This window comes from Mirounga angustirostris, unplaced genomic scaffold (assembly GCF_029215605.1).
Source record: "Mirounga angustirostris isolate CCGP_5_RB_7025 unplaced genomic scaffold, mMirAng1.0.hap1 SCAF_10, whole genome shotgun sequence".
Lineage (NCBI taxonomy): Eukaryota > Metazoa > Chordata > Mammalia > Carnivora > Phocidae > Mirounga > Mirounga angustirostris.
Window position 1 is genome coordinate 117,855,844 of NW_026991718.1, and position 18,459 is coordinate 117,874,302.

Below are 18,459 nucleotides of genomic sequence, written 5' to 3' on the forward strand. Positions count from 1 at the left end.
GCCTCTGCTTAGGGGTCCAGGAGCTGAGGAAAAGCCGGGGGAAGAGGCCGAGGAAGAGCAGAGATGAGAGAGCAGCAGGGGTGGCGGGCTCAGCCTCGGATGGGCGATGGCACGGGAGCATGGAAGGACGGGAGGACGGGTGAAGAGGTGGGGTGCAGGAGAAATAGAAACACCTGAGGCAAGCTGCTGAGAACCGCCAGCGGTGACTGGAAAGGGGCCTGAGGAGAAGTGCTGGGAGGGGTTGCAGACACCTGCTCTGGGGAATGCACAGGGGAGCTGAAGAGGACCATAGGCCCACCAGCAGCAGCCTGGCACTTTCTTTCTCCACTCTTGCCCACGCCCACCAGGAGCATATTTCACTTACCTGTTGCCATGTGGAAAAGCACTCCAAACTTAGTAGCATAAAATGATGATCATTGTGTTGTGCTCACGAATTTGACGGGTCAGGAATTCGGGCAGAGCGTAGCAGGGATCTCTGCTCTGTGATGCCTGGGGCCTCCGCTGGGAAGACTTGGACATCTGGGGACTGGGAGCCCTGGATGGTTTTTCACTTTGCTAACATCTGAGCTGGAATGACTCAAAGGCCATGCTTAGCAAGATGGTGGACCTGAGCACCCACACCCACCGAGCACCCAGACAGGAGCAAAGCCCGTGCCTGTCCATGTGCCTTGGGCTTCTCAGCTTGGCAACTGGCTTCCAGCAGGGAGCTCCCCAAGGGAGAGTAGCCAGAGAGCCAGTGTTTCAAGAGGTCAAGGTAAAGGGAACTGTGTGGCCTCGTATGACCTCACATTGGAAGTCACATGACACCGCTTGCACCATACTCTATTGGTTGGAGTCCCACAGGTCCCTGCTAAGATTCAAGGGGAGGAAATAAACCACACCTCAGAATCCCCTTGAGGAAGAGTTTGTCGGATGGAAGATATCGTTGTGACTGTTTTTGAAAAATACAATCTACCCCAGCGCAGAAGTGGAAAGAGCATTGGGTGGCACCCTTTAGGATTTGAGAGTGTTTGTTGGTAGAGCAGGTAGGGTCGGGCTGGAGGGTGGCAGTTGCGATTGGGCTCCGGGGTGGGTAGAGGAAGGTGTGAATGCACAAGGGAGGTCATCACTGGGAGGTCAGAGAGGTTAGAGGAGTGGAGGTTGGGATGAAGATGAGGAAGATGGAGGTGTGTGTGGGGGGGTAGAGCAGAAGGTAGGAGAGAACTCCATGGAGCCCAAGGCTTGCCTTTACTCATTATTATTTGGGGGAAGGACCCACAAGTTTGGCCTGTAGTTATTTTAAATACACAGGTGACATTTGTGTGCCACCAGCCTGGTATTGTAACAATTATCTAAGGGGCCAAAGTGAGTGCCTAGTTAGAAGAAGGAAGAAGTGTTCAGTTCTCACCCCACCACTGCCCTAGGGGTGCGCCCTACTTACAGAGGAGGAAGTGGGCTCAGACTGAGCCATTCAGAGCTGGACCGATGTGACCCTTAAGCCTTGCCTCTTTCTGTAACACCGCACCGCTCCTGGTTGCTTGTCGTCCCGGATGACAAGCCACCAAATGAGAGAGAATTTTCGCGATCCGTTTCTGATCCTCTCTTGGGACCCCGGAGTTTAGTGCCAAGCCAGAACAGGCACAGGCATTCCCAGGGTTGGGGCTTCTTTCTGGGAGATGAGAGTCTTCCAGATTAGAAACCTCACACCTCCAGGGGAGCATTCCTTCTAACGAGTTCTGCGGCCCCTGCCGCCCCTGCCGCCCCTGCCGCCCCTGCCAGGGCAGAGAAGCCTGTCGCTTCATTCAGCTGGCCTTGCTGCCGCTTGTAGATCTTTTGTTCTCTTCTTGTTCACCTTGACCTCAGGGAGCTCTTTTCCATACTTGCAGAGCGAGTTGTCCTGCCGCACTCAGACTCACGATGTATAGAATTTCAGCTTGAGGCAGCACAAAGACTTTGGAGCTAAGCCATCTGTCTTGGGCCAGGTTTCTACCACTTACTAGTGTGATGTGATCTTGGGCAAGTCTTGGTCCCCCGTTGAGCCCATTTCCTCGCCCATGGAGCTCAGGAGTCATCTCTGCAGGGAAGATTGTGGAGGAGTGGGTTGCCTGTTCTTGAATTGGGTTCAGTATTCCGATGGCTCTTGCCTCCTTCCCTGAGAGCAAGGTCCTTGGATTCTCACCTCCCAGCCCACCCTCTTTCCTCCTTAAATTACCTATTTCCAGACCAGTCCCTCTCTTCCTGTTCTCTAGTCTCAGAGGAAGAAATGTTCCCCGTCCTTTCCAGGGTTTACTCCTTCCTTAAATTTATAATTTATGTAGAGGTAGAATGCTCTATATTGAACAGAATTTAGGATACGTTGTCCCCCATTCTATAAGCCATATATGCATGTGACTGTTCTGGTGTGTGTGTGCCAGAGGAGTGTTGAAGGGCACTGCCTTGTTTAAGAGTGAGTTTGAGTGCCTGGGTGGCTCAGTCGGTTGAGCATCCGACTCTTTATTTCAGCTCAGGTCATGATCTCAGGGTCCTGAGATTGAGCCCTGAATCGGGCTCCACACTGAGCATGGAGCTTGCTTGGGATTCTTTCTCTCTCTCCTTCTGCCCCTCCTGACTCGTGTGCAGTCTCTCTCTCTCTCTCTAAAAATAAAAATAAAAAAACCTTTAAAAAGAGGAGGAGGAAGTTTGAATGCTAATTTACATTGGCAGTATATGTGGCTATGTTCTAGAGATTGTATTTAAGTGCTCTGAATGATGTTGGTAGTTTATATACTTCACAGACTCCAAGGGTAAGGCCAGACTCAGGATACATACTCCACGCAGGGACCTCCCCTCGGGCATGCCAGGTGGATAGTACTGAGTCGGCTTGTGTCCTCCCAAGATGCCTTCTCATAAAACAGTCCTTTCTCCGCCAGCTGTCATTGTTAGAGAGGTTTTGCCTAGAATTTCTTCCTGTAACTTCTTCCCCTTGAGTCCAAATGGTAAAACTTCTCTGCCTTTCACATGGCAGAACGACAGATGGCTAGAATGTCACCTAGAACCACACCACCCCCTGCCCAAATTCTTTTGTCCGGGTCAAAATCACAATATACCGTAAGTCCGCTACTGGGAGCGGTGCCAGCGTGTGTAGGTTCTACTCAGGTTCGCTGTGGCTGAAGCGGAAAGCCCGTTCTGCGGGGCACCACAGTCCCGAAGCTCTCTGCCACCTCAGGAGCTCTTAGTCATGTCTCCAGCCCAGTGGACCAGCCGATAAGAGACTACTTATTAAAGCCCATTAGTGTTGGCACTTGGATTTATTAATTGTTAAGAGATTTATTTAATTTTGCAGGTGTCTGGGCCACTCTGTAGGATACAACTCTTGCTCTCTCTCCTGCAGAGTTGCATGTGCGGTCTCGTGCCTAACGCAGACAGCATGACCCCCCCGCCCCCCGCTCCGGGCCCGCCGGAGGGCTTCAGAGAGGAGATGGGAGTTGTTGAGGTTTGTGTGAGGGGGAGGGGACAGGAGCAAAGCCCATGCCTGGCTTTTTAGGCTTTTAATCCTTGTGTTCACATGTCTTAACTTATTCTTTTTAATAGTTTAGAAAATTTTTCATAGTTTCTATATAAACTTCCAGGACATTGAGCGAAACACCAATTCTTGTTTGTGACCGTGAACTGATAGAGTGAAGGCCTCCTGAAGCTACAGGTGCTGTTTTGTTCTGTTTCTTCTGTTCTTAGACCCCTGACCTGGAGCAGCTAGAGCCGTCTCTGGAAGATGTGGAAAGCATCCATGATTTTGAACCCTTGTTTTCAGAGGAAACCCCTGAAGCGGAGAAGCCAGTCACCACTGTCCAGGTTGGGCCCCTGTAGCCTGCACCATGCTTCTGCTTTGAAACCTTTGACATAAAAGACCAGTCTGCCCTAGTTTGCTTCTTCAGGAATATTTTTGCAAAAAGAAAAAAAAAAATTCTAGTTGTATTTTCTAGAAAGGTTGGGGGCTAGGGTACTAACACTAAAACATCTGAAGTCAGGGCTTTTCCTACTGATTGATTGGGGTTCTAGCACTAAGATTGTGACCCTGTGGGAAACAGTCCGCCTTGGTAGAAATGTTTAGGCAAGTAATTGAGGACTTTAGACCTGAAGCCTAGCTTTAGTGGTTTCATTTAAATTTAAGCCAGTGTAATTGTGCTTAATCCTCATTTGGGCCTATGTATCTGTCAGGGCAAATGGCCACCAGACAGACTGACCTGAGTCTGGGGCTCACCTGGGAGAGCACTTTCTCGGCCGCGCGGGGACCAGGCTGCTGAGCAGGGTGGTGGTAGGAGGCTTGGCCGGCCAGTGCCGGGCCTTCCTGCTACCTCTCTTCATGAGCTCTTTCCCTGCGATGCGGGGACCATTTCGTGATGCAAAGGTGAAGGTATTTGTAATACAGAGGTGGGAGAAAGGCAGGTAATGGAATTATCCTATCAGGAGAGTTGGAGAGAGGTTATTCTGGCAGGAACGAAGGACAGAAGCTATGTTGGCATAAGAAATACAGTTTGAGGGAACTGGCAACTGGAATGTTTGTCACTGTGGCCTAAAAATATCTTCTAAACCTTGGGTTTTTAAAGCCCGTGTTTAACTTGGCAGCCTATCATCAGCTGTTTGTCGGGACAGAAAGAATTCGAGCTCCAGAAATTATCTTCCAGCCATCCCTCATAGGGGAGGAGCAGGCTGGGATAGCAGAGACCCTTCAGTACATCCTGGACAGGTGAGACTGAACCTTCTTTTCCTTCGATTTTCCGGAACCGTTTCCTCAGATTTCGCACTGAGTAGTAGATGAGGTGGGCATTTGAAAATCTGCCTCACGCCCTCCTTTTTATTGACTTGCTGTGCTCAGATAGTATTCTTCATCTCTCCCCAACCCCGGCACATTGCAGAGGCTCTGTAATTCTTTTCTAAAAATGTAAATGCTCAGTTGATTTGAGGAGCTTTAAGAAATTCTTTGACGTTTAAGCAGCACAACAATATATGTGCATTGGCTTTCATATAAACCTTGACATTATTGAAGACTGGTGATTTTTAAGTTCCCTAAAAACGTGCAGAGCTTATAAAAGTTTTTTTTCCTCCTCGCAGACATTTTATTTAAGTTTGCACTTCCATAAAATGCTCTTCCCCCATCCCATTTATACAGGCATTTTCCTGCAGTGTGAAATTGTCCTAATTCAAGCTGGACAAGTGGAGAGCATGATTTGTAGTTTTCTGGCTGCTGTTGGTTGAAACAGGATGAAAACTGGCACCTAGCAAGGAAGAAAAGCTACTGCGGCCAATGTGTATGAGTGGCTTTGAGCTTTGTCTTAATGGGAAAGTGCTCAAACATGTGTAAGATAAAGCTGTTATTTAAGAAACAAAAAAAGGAAAAAAAAAAACCCACGCAGGTGAAAAGGTGGGCCAGCAGAAGGGAGGCAGGACTTTTTGGGGTGTTGGAAATGTTCTGTTTCTTGATTGTGGTGATGGTTACTGGGGGGTATACATTTGTCAGACTTCATCAAAATGTTTGGAAATCAGTCCTCCATAAAGTCAGTTTTTTAAAAAAGTGTGTTAAAAGACACAAAACTTCTAATCTTACTAAGGAAATGAATTCTGTAAAGTCATAAGTGAAAAATGGAAGTTTTGTGTTTTTTTTTTAATTTATTTTAGAGGGTGGGGAGGGGCAGAGGGAGAGGGAGAGAGAATCTCATGGAGCCCGACGTGGGGCTCGGTCTCACAACCCTGAGATCGTGACCTGAGTTGAAATCAAGAGTTGGACACTTCCTGGCTGAGCCACCCAGGTACCCTGGAAGTTTTTTAATTGTTTTAATTTTTTTATTTTTTAAGATTTTATTTATTTGAGAGAGAGAATGAGATAGAGAGAGCATGAGAGGGGGGAGGGTCAGACGGGGAAGCAGGCTTCCCGCTGAGCAGGGAGCCCAATGCGGGACTCGATACCGGGACTCCAGGATCATGACCTGAGCTGAAGGCAGTCGCTTAACCAACTGAGCCACCCAGCGCCCCTCCTGGAAGTTTTTTTAAAAACACTCTTTGTGCAGATGTTTTCTGTTTTGTGCCAAGACCTTACGTTTCTACATCAGCATTCTCCTTTGATCCTACGTTGGTAGGACTATGCCAAAAGGAATCTACTCCCTCCTAGGTACTCAAAGGACATTCAGGACCTGCTGGTTCAGAATGTTTTCCTCACCGGTGGAAACATGATGTACCCTGGGATGAAAGGTAGAATCGAGAAGGAGCTGTTGGAGATGAGGCCCTTCCAGTCTGCTTTTAAGGTACTGCTTATTCACATAACCAGCTGTTGTGTAAGATTATTCAGTATTCGTTTTCTGATTGCAAAAGTCATAAATATGGCATAGAGGAGGGCAAAGAGGAACTTTTTAGTTCCATCATCCAGAAATATCCACTGTTAACATTTTGGGGGCTTTTCTTCTGGTCTTTGATATGTGTTGAATTTTTTTTTTTTTTTTTTTTTTAATTTTTTTATTCTTATGTTAATCCCCTTACATTACAACATTAGTTTTAGATGAAGTGTTCCATGATTCATTGTTTGTGCACAACACCCAGTGCTCCATGCAGAATGTGCCCTCCTAAATACCCACCACCAGGCTAACCCATCCTCCCACCCCCCTCCCCTCTAGAACCCTGTTTGTTTTTCAGAGTCCATCGTCTCTCATGGTTCGTCTACCCCTCCGATTTCCCCCGCTTCATTCTTCCCCTCCCGCTACCTTCTTCTTCTTCTTCTTTTTTTTTTTTTTCTTAACATATATTGCATTATTTGTTTCAGAGGTACAGATCTGAGATTCAACAGTCTTGCACAATTCACAGCGCTTACCAGAGCACATACACTCCCCAGTGTCTATCACCCAGTCCCCCCATCCCTCCCACCCCACCCCCCACTCCAACAACACTCAGTTTGTTTCCTGCGATTAAGAATTCCTCATATCAGTGAGATCATATGATACATGTCTTTCTCTGTTTGACTTATTTCACTCAACATAATACCCTCCAGTTCCATCCACGTCGTTGCAAATGGCAAGATCTCATTCCTTTTGATGGCTGCATAATAGTCCATTGTATATATATACCACATCTTCTTTATCCATTCATCTGTCGATGGACATCTTGGCTCTTTCCACAGTTTGGCTATTGTGGACATTGCTGCTATAAACATCGGGGTGCACGTAGCCCTTCGGATCCCTACTTTTGTATCTTTGGGGTAAATACCCAGTAGTGCAATTGCTGGATCATATGGTAGCTCTATTTTCATGATATGTGTTGAATTTTTGAAGCAGAATGGAAATCATGTTTTATGTATTTCTCTGTTTTTTTTTTTTTTTTTTTAAACTGGAAAAAGACACGAATCTAATAATATTCAGGGAATACAAGGAGTACACACGGAGAGTAGTCATTCTCTTTACCCGCCCCTCATTCTAAGAGCAAAGCTTCACTTGCACAGATTCTCTGTACATGAGTGTAACCTGCCTTGTAACCTGCATTTCTTCCCATGTCATTCTTCCAAAATACTTTTTTTTCTTCCGTATGGTGTGGATGCCCCATAGTATATCTACTGAATCCATTTGATCTCTAAGAAACATGGTCTCAGCCCCTGTCGAGGACCGGGCACCTCGCAGATGCCGAGATGTCCTAGACACAACCCCTAGCTGCAAGGAACTTGCTCCCTGAGGGGCAGCAGCTGATTAAATAGGCTGTGATAGCCCAGAATGTGATGGACGTCCAGGCATTTAGGAATTTCCAGGACGTCCTGGAATTTAGGAAGGGCTTTGTGGAAGTGAGTCTTCCTCAGATGAGGATGTGTGTGCCATCTAGACATTGTGGAGCGGGGTGGGATGGAGGGAGCATTCCAGAGAGGGATTAGCATGAGCAAAGGCTCAGGGTCCAGAAGCCTGCTGAGCGAGTGAGCTGCAGTTGAGTGTGGCTGGAGCACAGGGTTGCTGTAGAGGAGTGGAGGGGGTTGCAGTGGAGAGGTCAGTAGGCCCTGCAGGTCCTGCGGAGAGGCTGGCCTCGGTCCCCTGAGCTGCATGACGTGTTACACGTGCACGGCACGGGCTCTGGGCCTCATTCTATCACCGCTGTTACTGAATCTTGCCAAGCCTTCGTTTTGTCAGTGGTGCAAAGGGGTAATCAGAACTCCTGTTACCAGGATTCACTAGTACAATGAAGTGCTCAGCATAGGGCCTGCACAAAATGAACACTTCGACGTTAGCTGTTGTATGGGGGGAGGGGTCCCTAGGATCACCCCAGGTTCCATGATTTGCTGGGAGGACTCACAGGAATCATACATACATATGATATAATCGCATATCACGCTCACATATAATCCTCCTCATGGCTACGATTTGAAAGGAAACAAAGCAAAATTAGCACAGGGAAGAGGTGCATGGGGTGACGTCCAGGGGAAAGCAGGTATGAGCTCCCAGAGTCCTCACCCAGTGGAGTCTCACAGAGCACGTTGAATTCTCCCAGCAGTGAGCTGTGACAACACATGTGAAATGTCACCAACCAGGGAAGCTCGTTAGAGACTCAGTGCCCAGGGTTTTATTGGGAGCCGATCATGTAGGCACCCCCTGCCTGGCACTTACCCAAATTCCAGACTCCCAGAAGGAAGCAGGTGTTCAGCATAAACTACATTATTTGTTCAAACGTCAGGAACAGTATCTACTCTTACCAGTCAGTGGTGGAGGCCTGCCAGAAGTCCAAGTTCGCAGGTGCCAGCCAAGGACAGCCTTGTAAGCAGTCAGGCCTGCGGGTTAACTCTTTTCTACACAGCTGTTGTTACTGTTAAGCCCACCGGACTGTGAGGGAGTCTAAGCAGGGGAATCGTTTCATTCAGTTTGAATATTAGGAAGCTATTTTTGACTGTTGTGGAAAATGGGGTATCAGGAGAAATCCCGGAAGCAGGAGGCCAGTTAGGAGGCAGCTCAGAGGCTTTAGGATTGAGTCCTCCTACCAGTTTGCAGTGTCTCCTGTGATCTGACCTTGAATTACTCCAGCATTACCTCTCATCACTCCCCCTTCCACCCTGTACTTTGTTCCCCAGTATGCCATGTTTTCTCGCCTCAGGGTGTTTGCACCTGCTGGTTCCCTTTGGAATACCCTTCCCAGCTCAATACTCATGTCTCTCATGGCTGGCTTGGATGTCACATCTGCCAGAAGCCTTCCCTGTCCTTAACCTGTATTCCTTACTAGACCCACCTCTATTAGGGAAGGATGGACTGTTTTGTGAATTGTTGTTCCCCAGATCTTGGCTCAATGTCTCTGGGTGGCTATGCAGGATATAAGCAGTAGGCATTGGGAGAGGACAGAAGGGAGCTCATGTGGCAGAGATTAAGGGAGTGAAGTTGTGAGAACTGAGTAACAGGTTGGATATGGGGAGAGAAGTGTGGGACCCAAGACAATTCCCAAGTCCTAGGTTGGGCAACTGGTGGGACAAATATGACATTCCCTGGACTAGGAAATGGGAGAGGAAGAGCGGGCTTGAGGGTGGAGAATGAGTTCCACTTCTGGGGTGGGTTGAGTTGGGTTTCCAGTGGGATGCCCAGGAAGCGGTGACTCCTAGCCAGCTGCCGAGTGCTCCAGAGAAAGGCAGAAGGGTGGACTCGGATCCCCTAGCATAACTGTGTTATTAGTGGGCACTGTTTGGAGGATAGGTGATGTCCATTAGGCCTTACATAACAGCAGCATTTAAGGGCCTTTGGGAGGGTGGGGGTGCCCATGAAGGAGGCTGAGAAAGAGGTGGTGGGAGAGGCAGGAGGAGGGCTAGACTGGGGAGTGGGGGTGGGGTGACGGTACAGAAGGAGAGCACAGGTATGCGCTGGCGGGCTTGACTTGTGATGACATAACTATTATCAAATGTTTAAGATCTATTTCTTGATCATCGCAAAAGCCTTTCCCGTGAATTACTTTGTGAATATTAGCTGTAGGAATGCTGCCAGATTGCTCTTCCCAGCTCTCTTTTAGCTGGTTCATCCTCGTGGGGCACAGCCTCAGCTTCCGTCCCTTCCACCTCCGCTGCTCCTTTTCAGCTGCGGATGTGGTAAGTGTTGTGTCAGGCCAGAATTAACCCCTGATACTCAGCATTTAGGTTATGTATTCAGTGGCTCAAACGAAAACAATTTAAGACCCTGAGATGTGTACATGTACATTCTTTAAGTTTCTGTTGGCTTCTTATTTAAACAGCAAAACATTTTAATATTCAATTATAATAGTGTTTTAAAAGTGAAATGAAGAATAAACTCAATATAAGCTCAAAAAAACCCCAGCAAAACATTTAAAAACATTACTAAAATCTCAGACAGTTTAAACAAACCAAAATGAGGATAGAAAAAACCAAAACACTTGTGGTTCAGCCACTGTGAGTTATATATATACTTTTGATTCATTTTCTTCTCTTGCATTTGATTTTAATAAACTAAAAAAAAAGAAAGATTGTTGATGGCTTGTTTTGTGACCTGTTTTCCTGTTTTGTTTGTTTGTTTTTTTTACTTTTCATATTATTGTCTTTCTGTGCCAGTAGGTACATGTCCAAGTCATCTTTCTATGGCTGTATAGTGTTCCATTGTTGTAGTCCATGTATCTTACTGCTTTTTCAGTACTAATGATGCTAGCTACCATTTATTGACTATTTAGTCTGTGCCAGGAGTATCCCACTGCCTTACACTCATTCTGTCTGGCTCTAGCCAGAGCTTAGGGGCTCTTGTTATCCTAATTTATTGACAGTCCCTTCTTACAAGTCCCTCCCACATCAGCCCAGTCAGTCTCCTGACTTTTGTGTTTCTCTGTTTCTTCCTCTTCCATCTGTGCATGCTGAGTCCACTTTATGTCGCCTGCCTGTTACTTCGGAAAGTTCTGAAACCACCACTCCAACCTGGAGCTCCTGTGGTTGGGGGAGGGAGGTAGGAGGGAGGTGGGAAAGCAGGTGGCGACTCTGGGAAACAGGAAGCCTGGTTTGAGCTACAGAGGATGTTCCCCGCTCTGATCAGGTCAGCGGGGTTGAGGGGCTCCCCTGGGGCTGCTGACCACGGGATTGCTCCAATAATAAGCAGTGGAAACAGCACTGGCAACGTCCTGGACAACACCCCAGGCCCTTCTCTCTGCTCTCTGCTCCTGAGGCTCATTGGTCACCATAGCGAGACCCACCTCGTATCAGCCCCTGCTTCTCGCTGCTCACAGAGTGGGCGTCAGGATGGGAAGGCCTTTCCTCCAGGTGGAGTGCCTGCTCTGCTTCCTCTCTCCATCTGGCAGCTTGTGGTCGACAGCGTTGGAACAGGAGGGGGCCAGCTGGGCCCTCTCTGGCCCATAGTGGCAGGTGGGTGTTCACGAAACAGCCGGCAGCTGTTGATTCTGTGAGGTCGAGTCTGGTGTGCTCTGCATTCTGTGTGCTCTCTTGGAGAGTCTGCAGCATCTCAGCTCAGCTGTATTTGGAGGATGCAGACAGTTATGCACCAGGGCCCTCCCGCGTGTGTATTTCTGGGGATACCACGTAGGGAGGGGGCTGCGGCTGGGTCTGCTGAACGGTCACTCCTCGAGCCCTGAGGGGGAGATGGCCCTCTGCTGAGTGCTCTTTGTGTTTCAGGTTCAGCTTGCTTCCAACCCCGTGCTGGACGCCTGGTATGGTGCTCGGGACTGGGCCTTGGACCACCTGGACGATGATGAAGTCTGGATCACCAGGAAAGAGTATGAAGAGAAAGGAGGAGAGTACCTCAAGGAGCACTGTGCATCCAACATCTACGTCCCCATCCGCCTGCCCAAGCAGGCCTCACGCTTCTCAGACGCGCAGGCCCCTGGCAGAGGCTCGGGGGCCAGCGGAGGCAGTGCTGGTGAGCAAGCCTAGTGGGCGCCCTCTGGGACCCGGGACCGCGGTGGCCAGTGTGACAGACGGATGCTGTGCTAGCTGGGTGCGGCCTGAGCCTGCTGGTGGCGCTGGGCTGCAGGGTGGATTTCTCCTGGGGAGAACAGTTAAGGGACACTGGAAATTACCCTTTTGAACTGCATTCACTTGAGGGCTTCTGCAGTGAAGAGACTTTAAGTGACTTTCTGGTCTTTGCTGAACCATGGACGAGCTGTGGTATCAGCTTCCCGCAGCAGTAAATGAAGATTGAATGGAGGACGGGGATGTACAAAACGTTAAGGGTTTATTTCTTCATTTAAAAAATCCTTTAAAAAAAATCCTTCAAAATTTATATTGTCCGTGTAGATATTTTTCTGACTTTACTCAGAAATTGTGTGAATGCCCAGCAGGTGGAGGCCTTTCACATGTGTATAAAGAAAAGGTAGGGGCGCCTGGGTGGCTCAGTCATTAAGCGTCTGCCTTCGGCTCAGGTCATGATCCCGGGGTCCTGGGATCGAGCCCCGTATCGGGCTCCCTGCTCAGCAGGAAGCCTGCTTCTCCCTCTCCCACTCCCTCTGCTTGTGTTCACTCTCTCACTGTCTCTCTCCCTGTCAAAATAAATAAATAAAATCTTAAAAAAAAAAAAAAGAAAAGGTAGAGTGTACTTTATACACACTCTATACATGTGTATAAAGTAAAGATAACAAAAGTAATCACCCACGAGATCTCAGGAGCTGGAAATGTTATCCTCCTATTATTTCCTCTTAAAATAAGTAAAAAGGGCCCAAAAAGGGGAACCAAACTGCATCGAGTTTCTCCATCAGGGACCTCCTTTGTGCCCACTTCTGAATGGGCAGAAATGAGGCCTTAGCCTAATTTTTTTTTTTTTTTAAGATTTTATTTATTTATTAGAGAGCGAGCAAGAGAGAAACAGCATGAGACAGGAGAGGGTCAGAGGGAGAAGCAGGCTCCCCGCTGAGCCGGGAGCCCGATGTGGGACTTGATCCCAGGACCCTGGGATCATGACCTGAGCCGAAGGCAGTCGCTTAACCAACTGAGCCACCCAGGCGCCCACCTTAGCCTAATTTTTGTTCATACTTTCTGTGCTGGAAACTTTTGCACCGTATGAGGCCTTCCTGCAGATTTTTCTTTCTATGCCCACAAGTTTGTTGGCTGCTTAACTTTCTCAACCTTTCAGAAGAAAGAGAGTCTGGAAAAGTTGAATCCTGTAGCCGCCTCAGTTTTGCCGTAACCTTACATTCCCTCTACCCTTGCAGCTTCATCTTCAATGGCCAAATGTCCCCTCTCTTTTATAGAGGTTGCTCGGTGTGAACTTTAACTCTGCAACATCTCTGGTAGTTGAGCCCAGAGGCCCCTGAGACGCTAGTGTTCTGTCACAGAATCTATCCACTTAAATCCCAGGGAGCCTCTAGCCCATCCCTCTCATGAGGCCGCCTCAGAACCCGTTGGCTCTGGGGCGATCGCCTGGATCCGCAGCCCTCAGGGCTCAGGAACTCAAGATCTGGAGCAGACAGCGGTGATGGTGGAGACAGAAGAAGACTTGGGCCGACCCAGGGCCTCCCAGAGCCCGAGGACTGAGGAGATGGTGATAAGCATGAGCTGTGAAGAAAGGATAGTTGCCAAGAAGGTGAGGGAGGTTTTCATATCCTGTTCCCGGGAAGAAGGACGCCAACTGCTAGTAGGCCTGGGGGTCTCTCTCCCATAGTCAGCGGTTTCAACAGCCTGAGCGACAGTGGTGAGCTCAGCACGACCATGGAGGCTGAGCCCTGCTGGGAGACCCCGGGTGGGCAGGTAAACCCAGACATAGTTACGTAGCTGGGCCTGCTCAGGGTTTCCGTAGACTGGAACAGAGGAGATGTGGGGCTGGGCAGGCTGAGGGGCTGAGCCTTGGGCTCTCTAGTTTCATCCCTCGCCCCTCACATTAAGCCTGCCATGACCTTCCACAGCCGCCTTAGGGGTTATGGTGGCTCTCCCTCAGGGAGGCTGTTCCTCCCTCCCTTGCACAGACCCCTTGCAGAGCACTCACCATGTGCCTTGGGCTTTGTCTCTCCCCCAGGATGGTCTCCTCTAAACTAAAGTGTTCCCAAGAGCAGGAAGTATTCCGTTCAGTGTGGAGTATCCACAGTGGATTTTTAATGGACGGCTAGATCTGTGACCAGAGAATATTTGAGGGTAGTCTGTCCACTCTGTTGAGAGGAACAGATCGAGAGTCCACACTGAGGACTTCCTCTCAGCCATACTGAGGCATCTGATGTTCCCCTCCGACCCTGCCGTGGTTTTTTCCTGGAGAGGTGGGCATGACTGCAGCTGAATGTTCTAGGGGCAGCTGTGAAGAAACAGACTCCTGTAGCCCAGCTTAGGGCTCCTGTGCTCTTGTGGCAGGAGGAGATAGCCTGGGGAAGGGACTGCCTGGGTCTCTAGGACCCCCCAGCTCTGGATTTGAGTTAGGGCAGCTCTCAAGATTGGGTGGCCACAAAGAGTGACGGGGGCCCCCCGTCTCTGGGTACCCCGGCTGCTGCCTGCTTACACTGCCGCTGCCTCCTCATGGCAACTCTGGAAATAAGCAGTTTTGTCAAAGGAACCAACAAAGAATGTAAAAAGAGAGTGAAGCAAGAGTGCAGTAAGTGTTCAAAGATGTGCAGACGAGGCTAACCCAAGAAACGGAGAAACCAGATTCATACAAATATAATACGCAAAGATCATTTTATGCCTACCTAAGGGACTAAGTGAATAAAGTGACATCTATCATTATAATAAGAATTTTGCCATTAAATCGTTCCAAGAAAATTAGAAAATGCTAGGATGCCAGAGGATTCAAAGCTGTAAGCAGAGATCCTGGCTGTGTACGAAGTACATTCTCCTTTCTTCCCGGGCCCATGGTCCTGGAGAGGCACCCCTTCTGGGGATGAGGGAGGCCCCCAGGTTGTCTGAGGTGTTATAGAGGGAAGCATGGAAGGGGCTGGCACCTGGAGACTTATTACAGCAACAGAGCATCATTTCCCAGCCTCCCGTGCGGTTGTTCTCGTGGCCGTCTGCGTTCTGGCTGGTGGAATATGGGCAGAAGGACACCCATCATTTCCAGGGCTGGCTTCTATAAACCTCTCTTTCCTCCTTCCCTGATGGCTGAATGGGGCACCATCTAAGGCTCATGAGGAGTGCAGAGCCACTAAGTGGAGGAAACCAGGTCCCTAAGTGACTACCTGGAACAGAGGCTCTATAAATTCCTCCCCCTGTGAGGAAGTAAACTCTCACTGTGTTAAGCTGCAGAGCTCTTAGGCCTTATCTGTTATAGCAACTAGCATTTTTCCAACGAAAATTTTAGGTTACAAATAAAAATGTCATTAACTCTGTATTAAACAGGGATTTGTTAGGAAAAATAAAAAATAGTATGAAATAAGGAGAATAGCGTGATAGTTATTCCTTTATTTAGGAAATGGGAATGATCATTTCTTTTACCCTGTAGGAGGATTAAATGAGATAAATCACCTAAGGATTTCCACCAACATAGCAGACTTCTGATCTAGAAGAGCCCCTGCCCCCAACCTGCTACAAAGTTAGGCAATAACTAAACAAAAAGTTGTGATGCTGAGCCTGACAGAAAATCATAGCGATCATAGAAAATCATAGAAATCAGAAATGAATACAAAAAAAATCAAGGCCAGAGTGGTAACCACAAGTAGGCACTGAGGCAGACCGAGATGAGCCCTAGGGATGGACAGGGACTGCTAAGCCCCAGGAAATCCCTCAAGTAGACTGACCTGCTCCCTGCCTTCCCTTTCTGTTCCCTTCTTTCCATGACGTCCTCTCCTTTATTCTCCCTGTTCTGCTTATGTCTGAGCAGCCACCAAGACCCAAGCACTCTTCCTTCTGCCCCTTGCCCATCAGGGCTCCTCTTCCTTTCCTAGGCCCAGGGAGCCCTGTGGAATCCAGTTATCCCAGGGGCTCAGGAGGCATTTCCCATAGCACACATTTTCACTGACCAAAATCATCATGAGGTCAAGAGGAGTCTGTGCTATAGGGAAATTCAAGGTGATGCAGTGGGTTGAATTGTGTCCCCCCAAAATGACATGTCCATGTCGTAACCCAGTGTCTGCTTATTTGGAAATAGGCTCTTTGCAGTTGGAATTAAGGACCTGGACATGAGATCAGCCTGGATTTAGGGTGGGCCCTCAAGCCAGTGACTGATGTCCTTATAAAAGAAATGACACTGGGAAGAAGGCCATGTGAAGACAGAGGCAGAGACTGGAGGAGGGCAGCCACAAGCCAGGAACACTAGGAGCCACCAGAAGCTGGAAGAGGCCAGGAAGGATTCTCCCCTAGAGCCGTCATAGCGAATATGGCCTGATGACACCTTGATTTGGTATCCAGAACTGTGAGAGAATAAATTTCTGTTGCGTTAGGTACCATGTTTGTGGTCATTTGTTACAGACACCGATGTCCAGGTTAAATCTGGGAAGGTTTCTGGGTATGGTTGGGAAGCTTTTAAGCCATAAAGAAGCAGATAACTTGCCCACAAGATGGAGGAGTCCTAGCAAATAGCAGGACCTAGATAACAAAGGCCTATCCCCAGATAAGGAGTAGAGAGGAGGGGTTTGGAAAGTGCGCAGGACCAGAGCTGAGGGTCCTGGAGAGGCGCCCCTTCTGGGGATGAGGGAGGCCCCCAGATTGTCCGAGGTGGTATAGGGGGAAGCGTGGAAGGGGCTGGCACCTGGAGACTTATTACAGCAACAGAGGATCAGAGGAAGCTTGACACGCAAAGGTGCTTAATACTGGAGAATCTGCCTTGCTGCAGCACCAGGAGGGGGCGCCCCTGAGAGACGTGGAGACCCACCGAACCCCTCTCCCTGCCCTGTTCCTCACCCATATCCTCCTGCTAATAGTTGCTCAGGTAAATCTAACATGCCCAAATATGAACATTAATAAACCAGCTCCCTAATGGGGATACTGCAAGAAAAAAACAAAACCAGAAAATTCAAAGTCGAACTTGTGAGCAGAAAACACACGGGGAAAAAAAGCCAGAAGGAAATTGTAATGCAGCATTCCAACAGGAATTAAAATAATTAGACAAGCAAATGCAGCTGTGAGGACATCGCGAAACAAATGAAAAGCTTTAAGTAGAAAGGACCAAGAGGACGTGAAATGGAAACTGACGGGACCCAGGTACGAACTGAATGTAAAAGAAAAATCTCGGAAACCTAAATCCAAGATGCACAAAGGAGATATATTCGACTGGAAAGAAAAAAAGGAAAAACCAAATGAAAATAAGAGAAAGTTACAGATAAGGAAAAGAGGCAAAGGAAATCTAATCAAGTTGAATGTAGTTGAAGAAAATTCGACATACTGAATTTTATATTGTAAAGGAAGAAGAAAGACAATGGAACAAAAATTCATATTAAAAATGGTAATTCGGTAATACTTTCCCCCAAAGAGGAAATGCTCGAATACAAGTACTGTAAAGACACGCTTTGTGTGAGCTTGGGAAGAAGGATTCAGAAGAGTAAACTCTGAGAAAATCCTAGGTAAATAAATCCTCTGGGCCTCTAGGCAGGAAGACACAATGGCTTGCACTGTCAAGAAAAATTAGATGTCATCGGACTTTCTAACAGCACTCTGTGTAATTTAATACTACTAAGTTGACCAAAGAAATTGAATAATGAAAAAACAAAAATGGTAAAATAAGTTTATGTGGGAAAAAAAACAAAACAAAATTTAAGGAATACTAGAAAACCTGCTAGAAAAAGACCAACAACAATTTAAAACTACTAGAAAGAATACACGAAATAATAAGGAAATAATTATTAAAATAAAAATCATAATTACTTTGTACAATTCTTTGCAAATACATTTGAAAAATATGGACAAAAATCGTCATTTTTTTAGGAAAATGGAATTCACCAGAACTGCCCCTAATAGGGATATATAAGGTCCAAATAGACCCATTTCCATACAGAAACTAAAGACCATTGTCACAGAGCTGCCCCCTCAAAAAAGCTCCAGGTCCAGTTAAGTTCACAGAATTCTATTAGCCTTTAAAGACTGGATACTTCCAATGTCCCTTAAACTTTTTCAGAGCGCAAAAAACAAAAGAAATCCTCTAAACTATTTTTATGCATGACTGCTATCAAAATCTGGTAGATTGCACACACACAAAATTATAGATAGCCCAATCTTACCTAAAATATCAATGAAGTAAACACAAGTCAATTATTTACAAACAGAATCCACTAGGGGCGCCTGGGTGGCTCAGTCTGTTGGAAGGCTGCCTTCTGCTCAGGTCATGATCTCAGGGTCCTGGGAGAGTGCCCCACTTTGGGTTCCCTGCTCGGCAGGGAGTCTGCTTCTCCCTCTGCCCTTCCTCCTACTCATGCTCTATCTCTCTCTCTCTCTCAAATAAAATCTTTATTTTTTTTGGATTTTATTTATTTGAGAGAGAAAGCATGAGCTGGGGAGAGGGGCAGAGAGAGGACAAGGAGACTCCACACTGAGCAGGGAGCCTGACCTGGGGCTCGATCCCAGGACCCTGGGATCATGACCTGAGCCGAAGGCAGATGTTTGACTGAGCCATCCAGACGCCCAATAAATAAAATCATAGAAGAAGAAGAAGAAAC

General features: G+C 47.7%; 1 protein-coding gene across 10 annotated transcripts in view; it reads left to right on the top strand.

Annotated features, from left to right (window-relative positions):
- The window catches only part of ACTR5 (actin related protein 5), a 33,486-nt gene extending 15,660 nt beyond the window's left edge, over window positions 1-17,826 (top strand). For 2 of the 10 annotated variants that reach the window (XM_064573161.1, XM_064573165.1), the window contains exons 6-11: window positions 3,302-3,451; window positions 3,691-3,807; window positions 4,563-4,702; window positions 6,122-6,254; window positions 11,576-11,819; window positions 15,960-17,826. In XM_064573161.1, coding sequence (XP_064429231.1) covers window positions 3,302-3,451; window positions 3,691-3,807; window positions 4,563-4,702; window positions 6,122-6,254; window positions 11,576-11,819; window positions 15,960-15,994 — 819 coding nt within the window. In that variant the 3' untranslated portion in view covers window positions 15,995-17,826. The other 8 variants (XR_010405850.1, XR_010405851.1, XM_064573162.1 and 5 more) reach the window with 8 other exon arrangements.
- The last annotated feature ends 633 nt before the right edge of the window (window positions 17,827-18,459 follow it).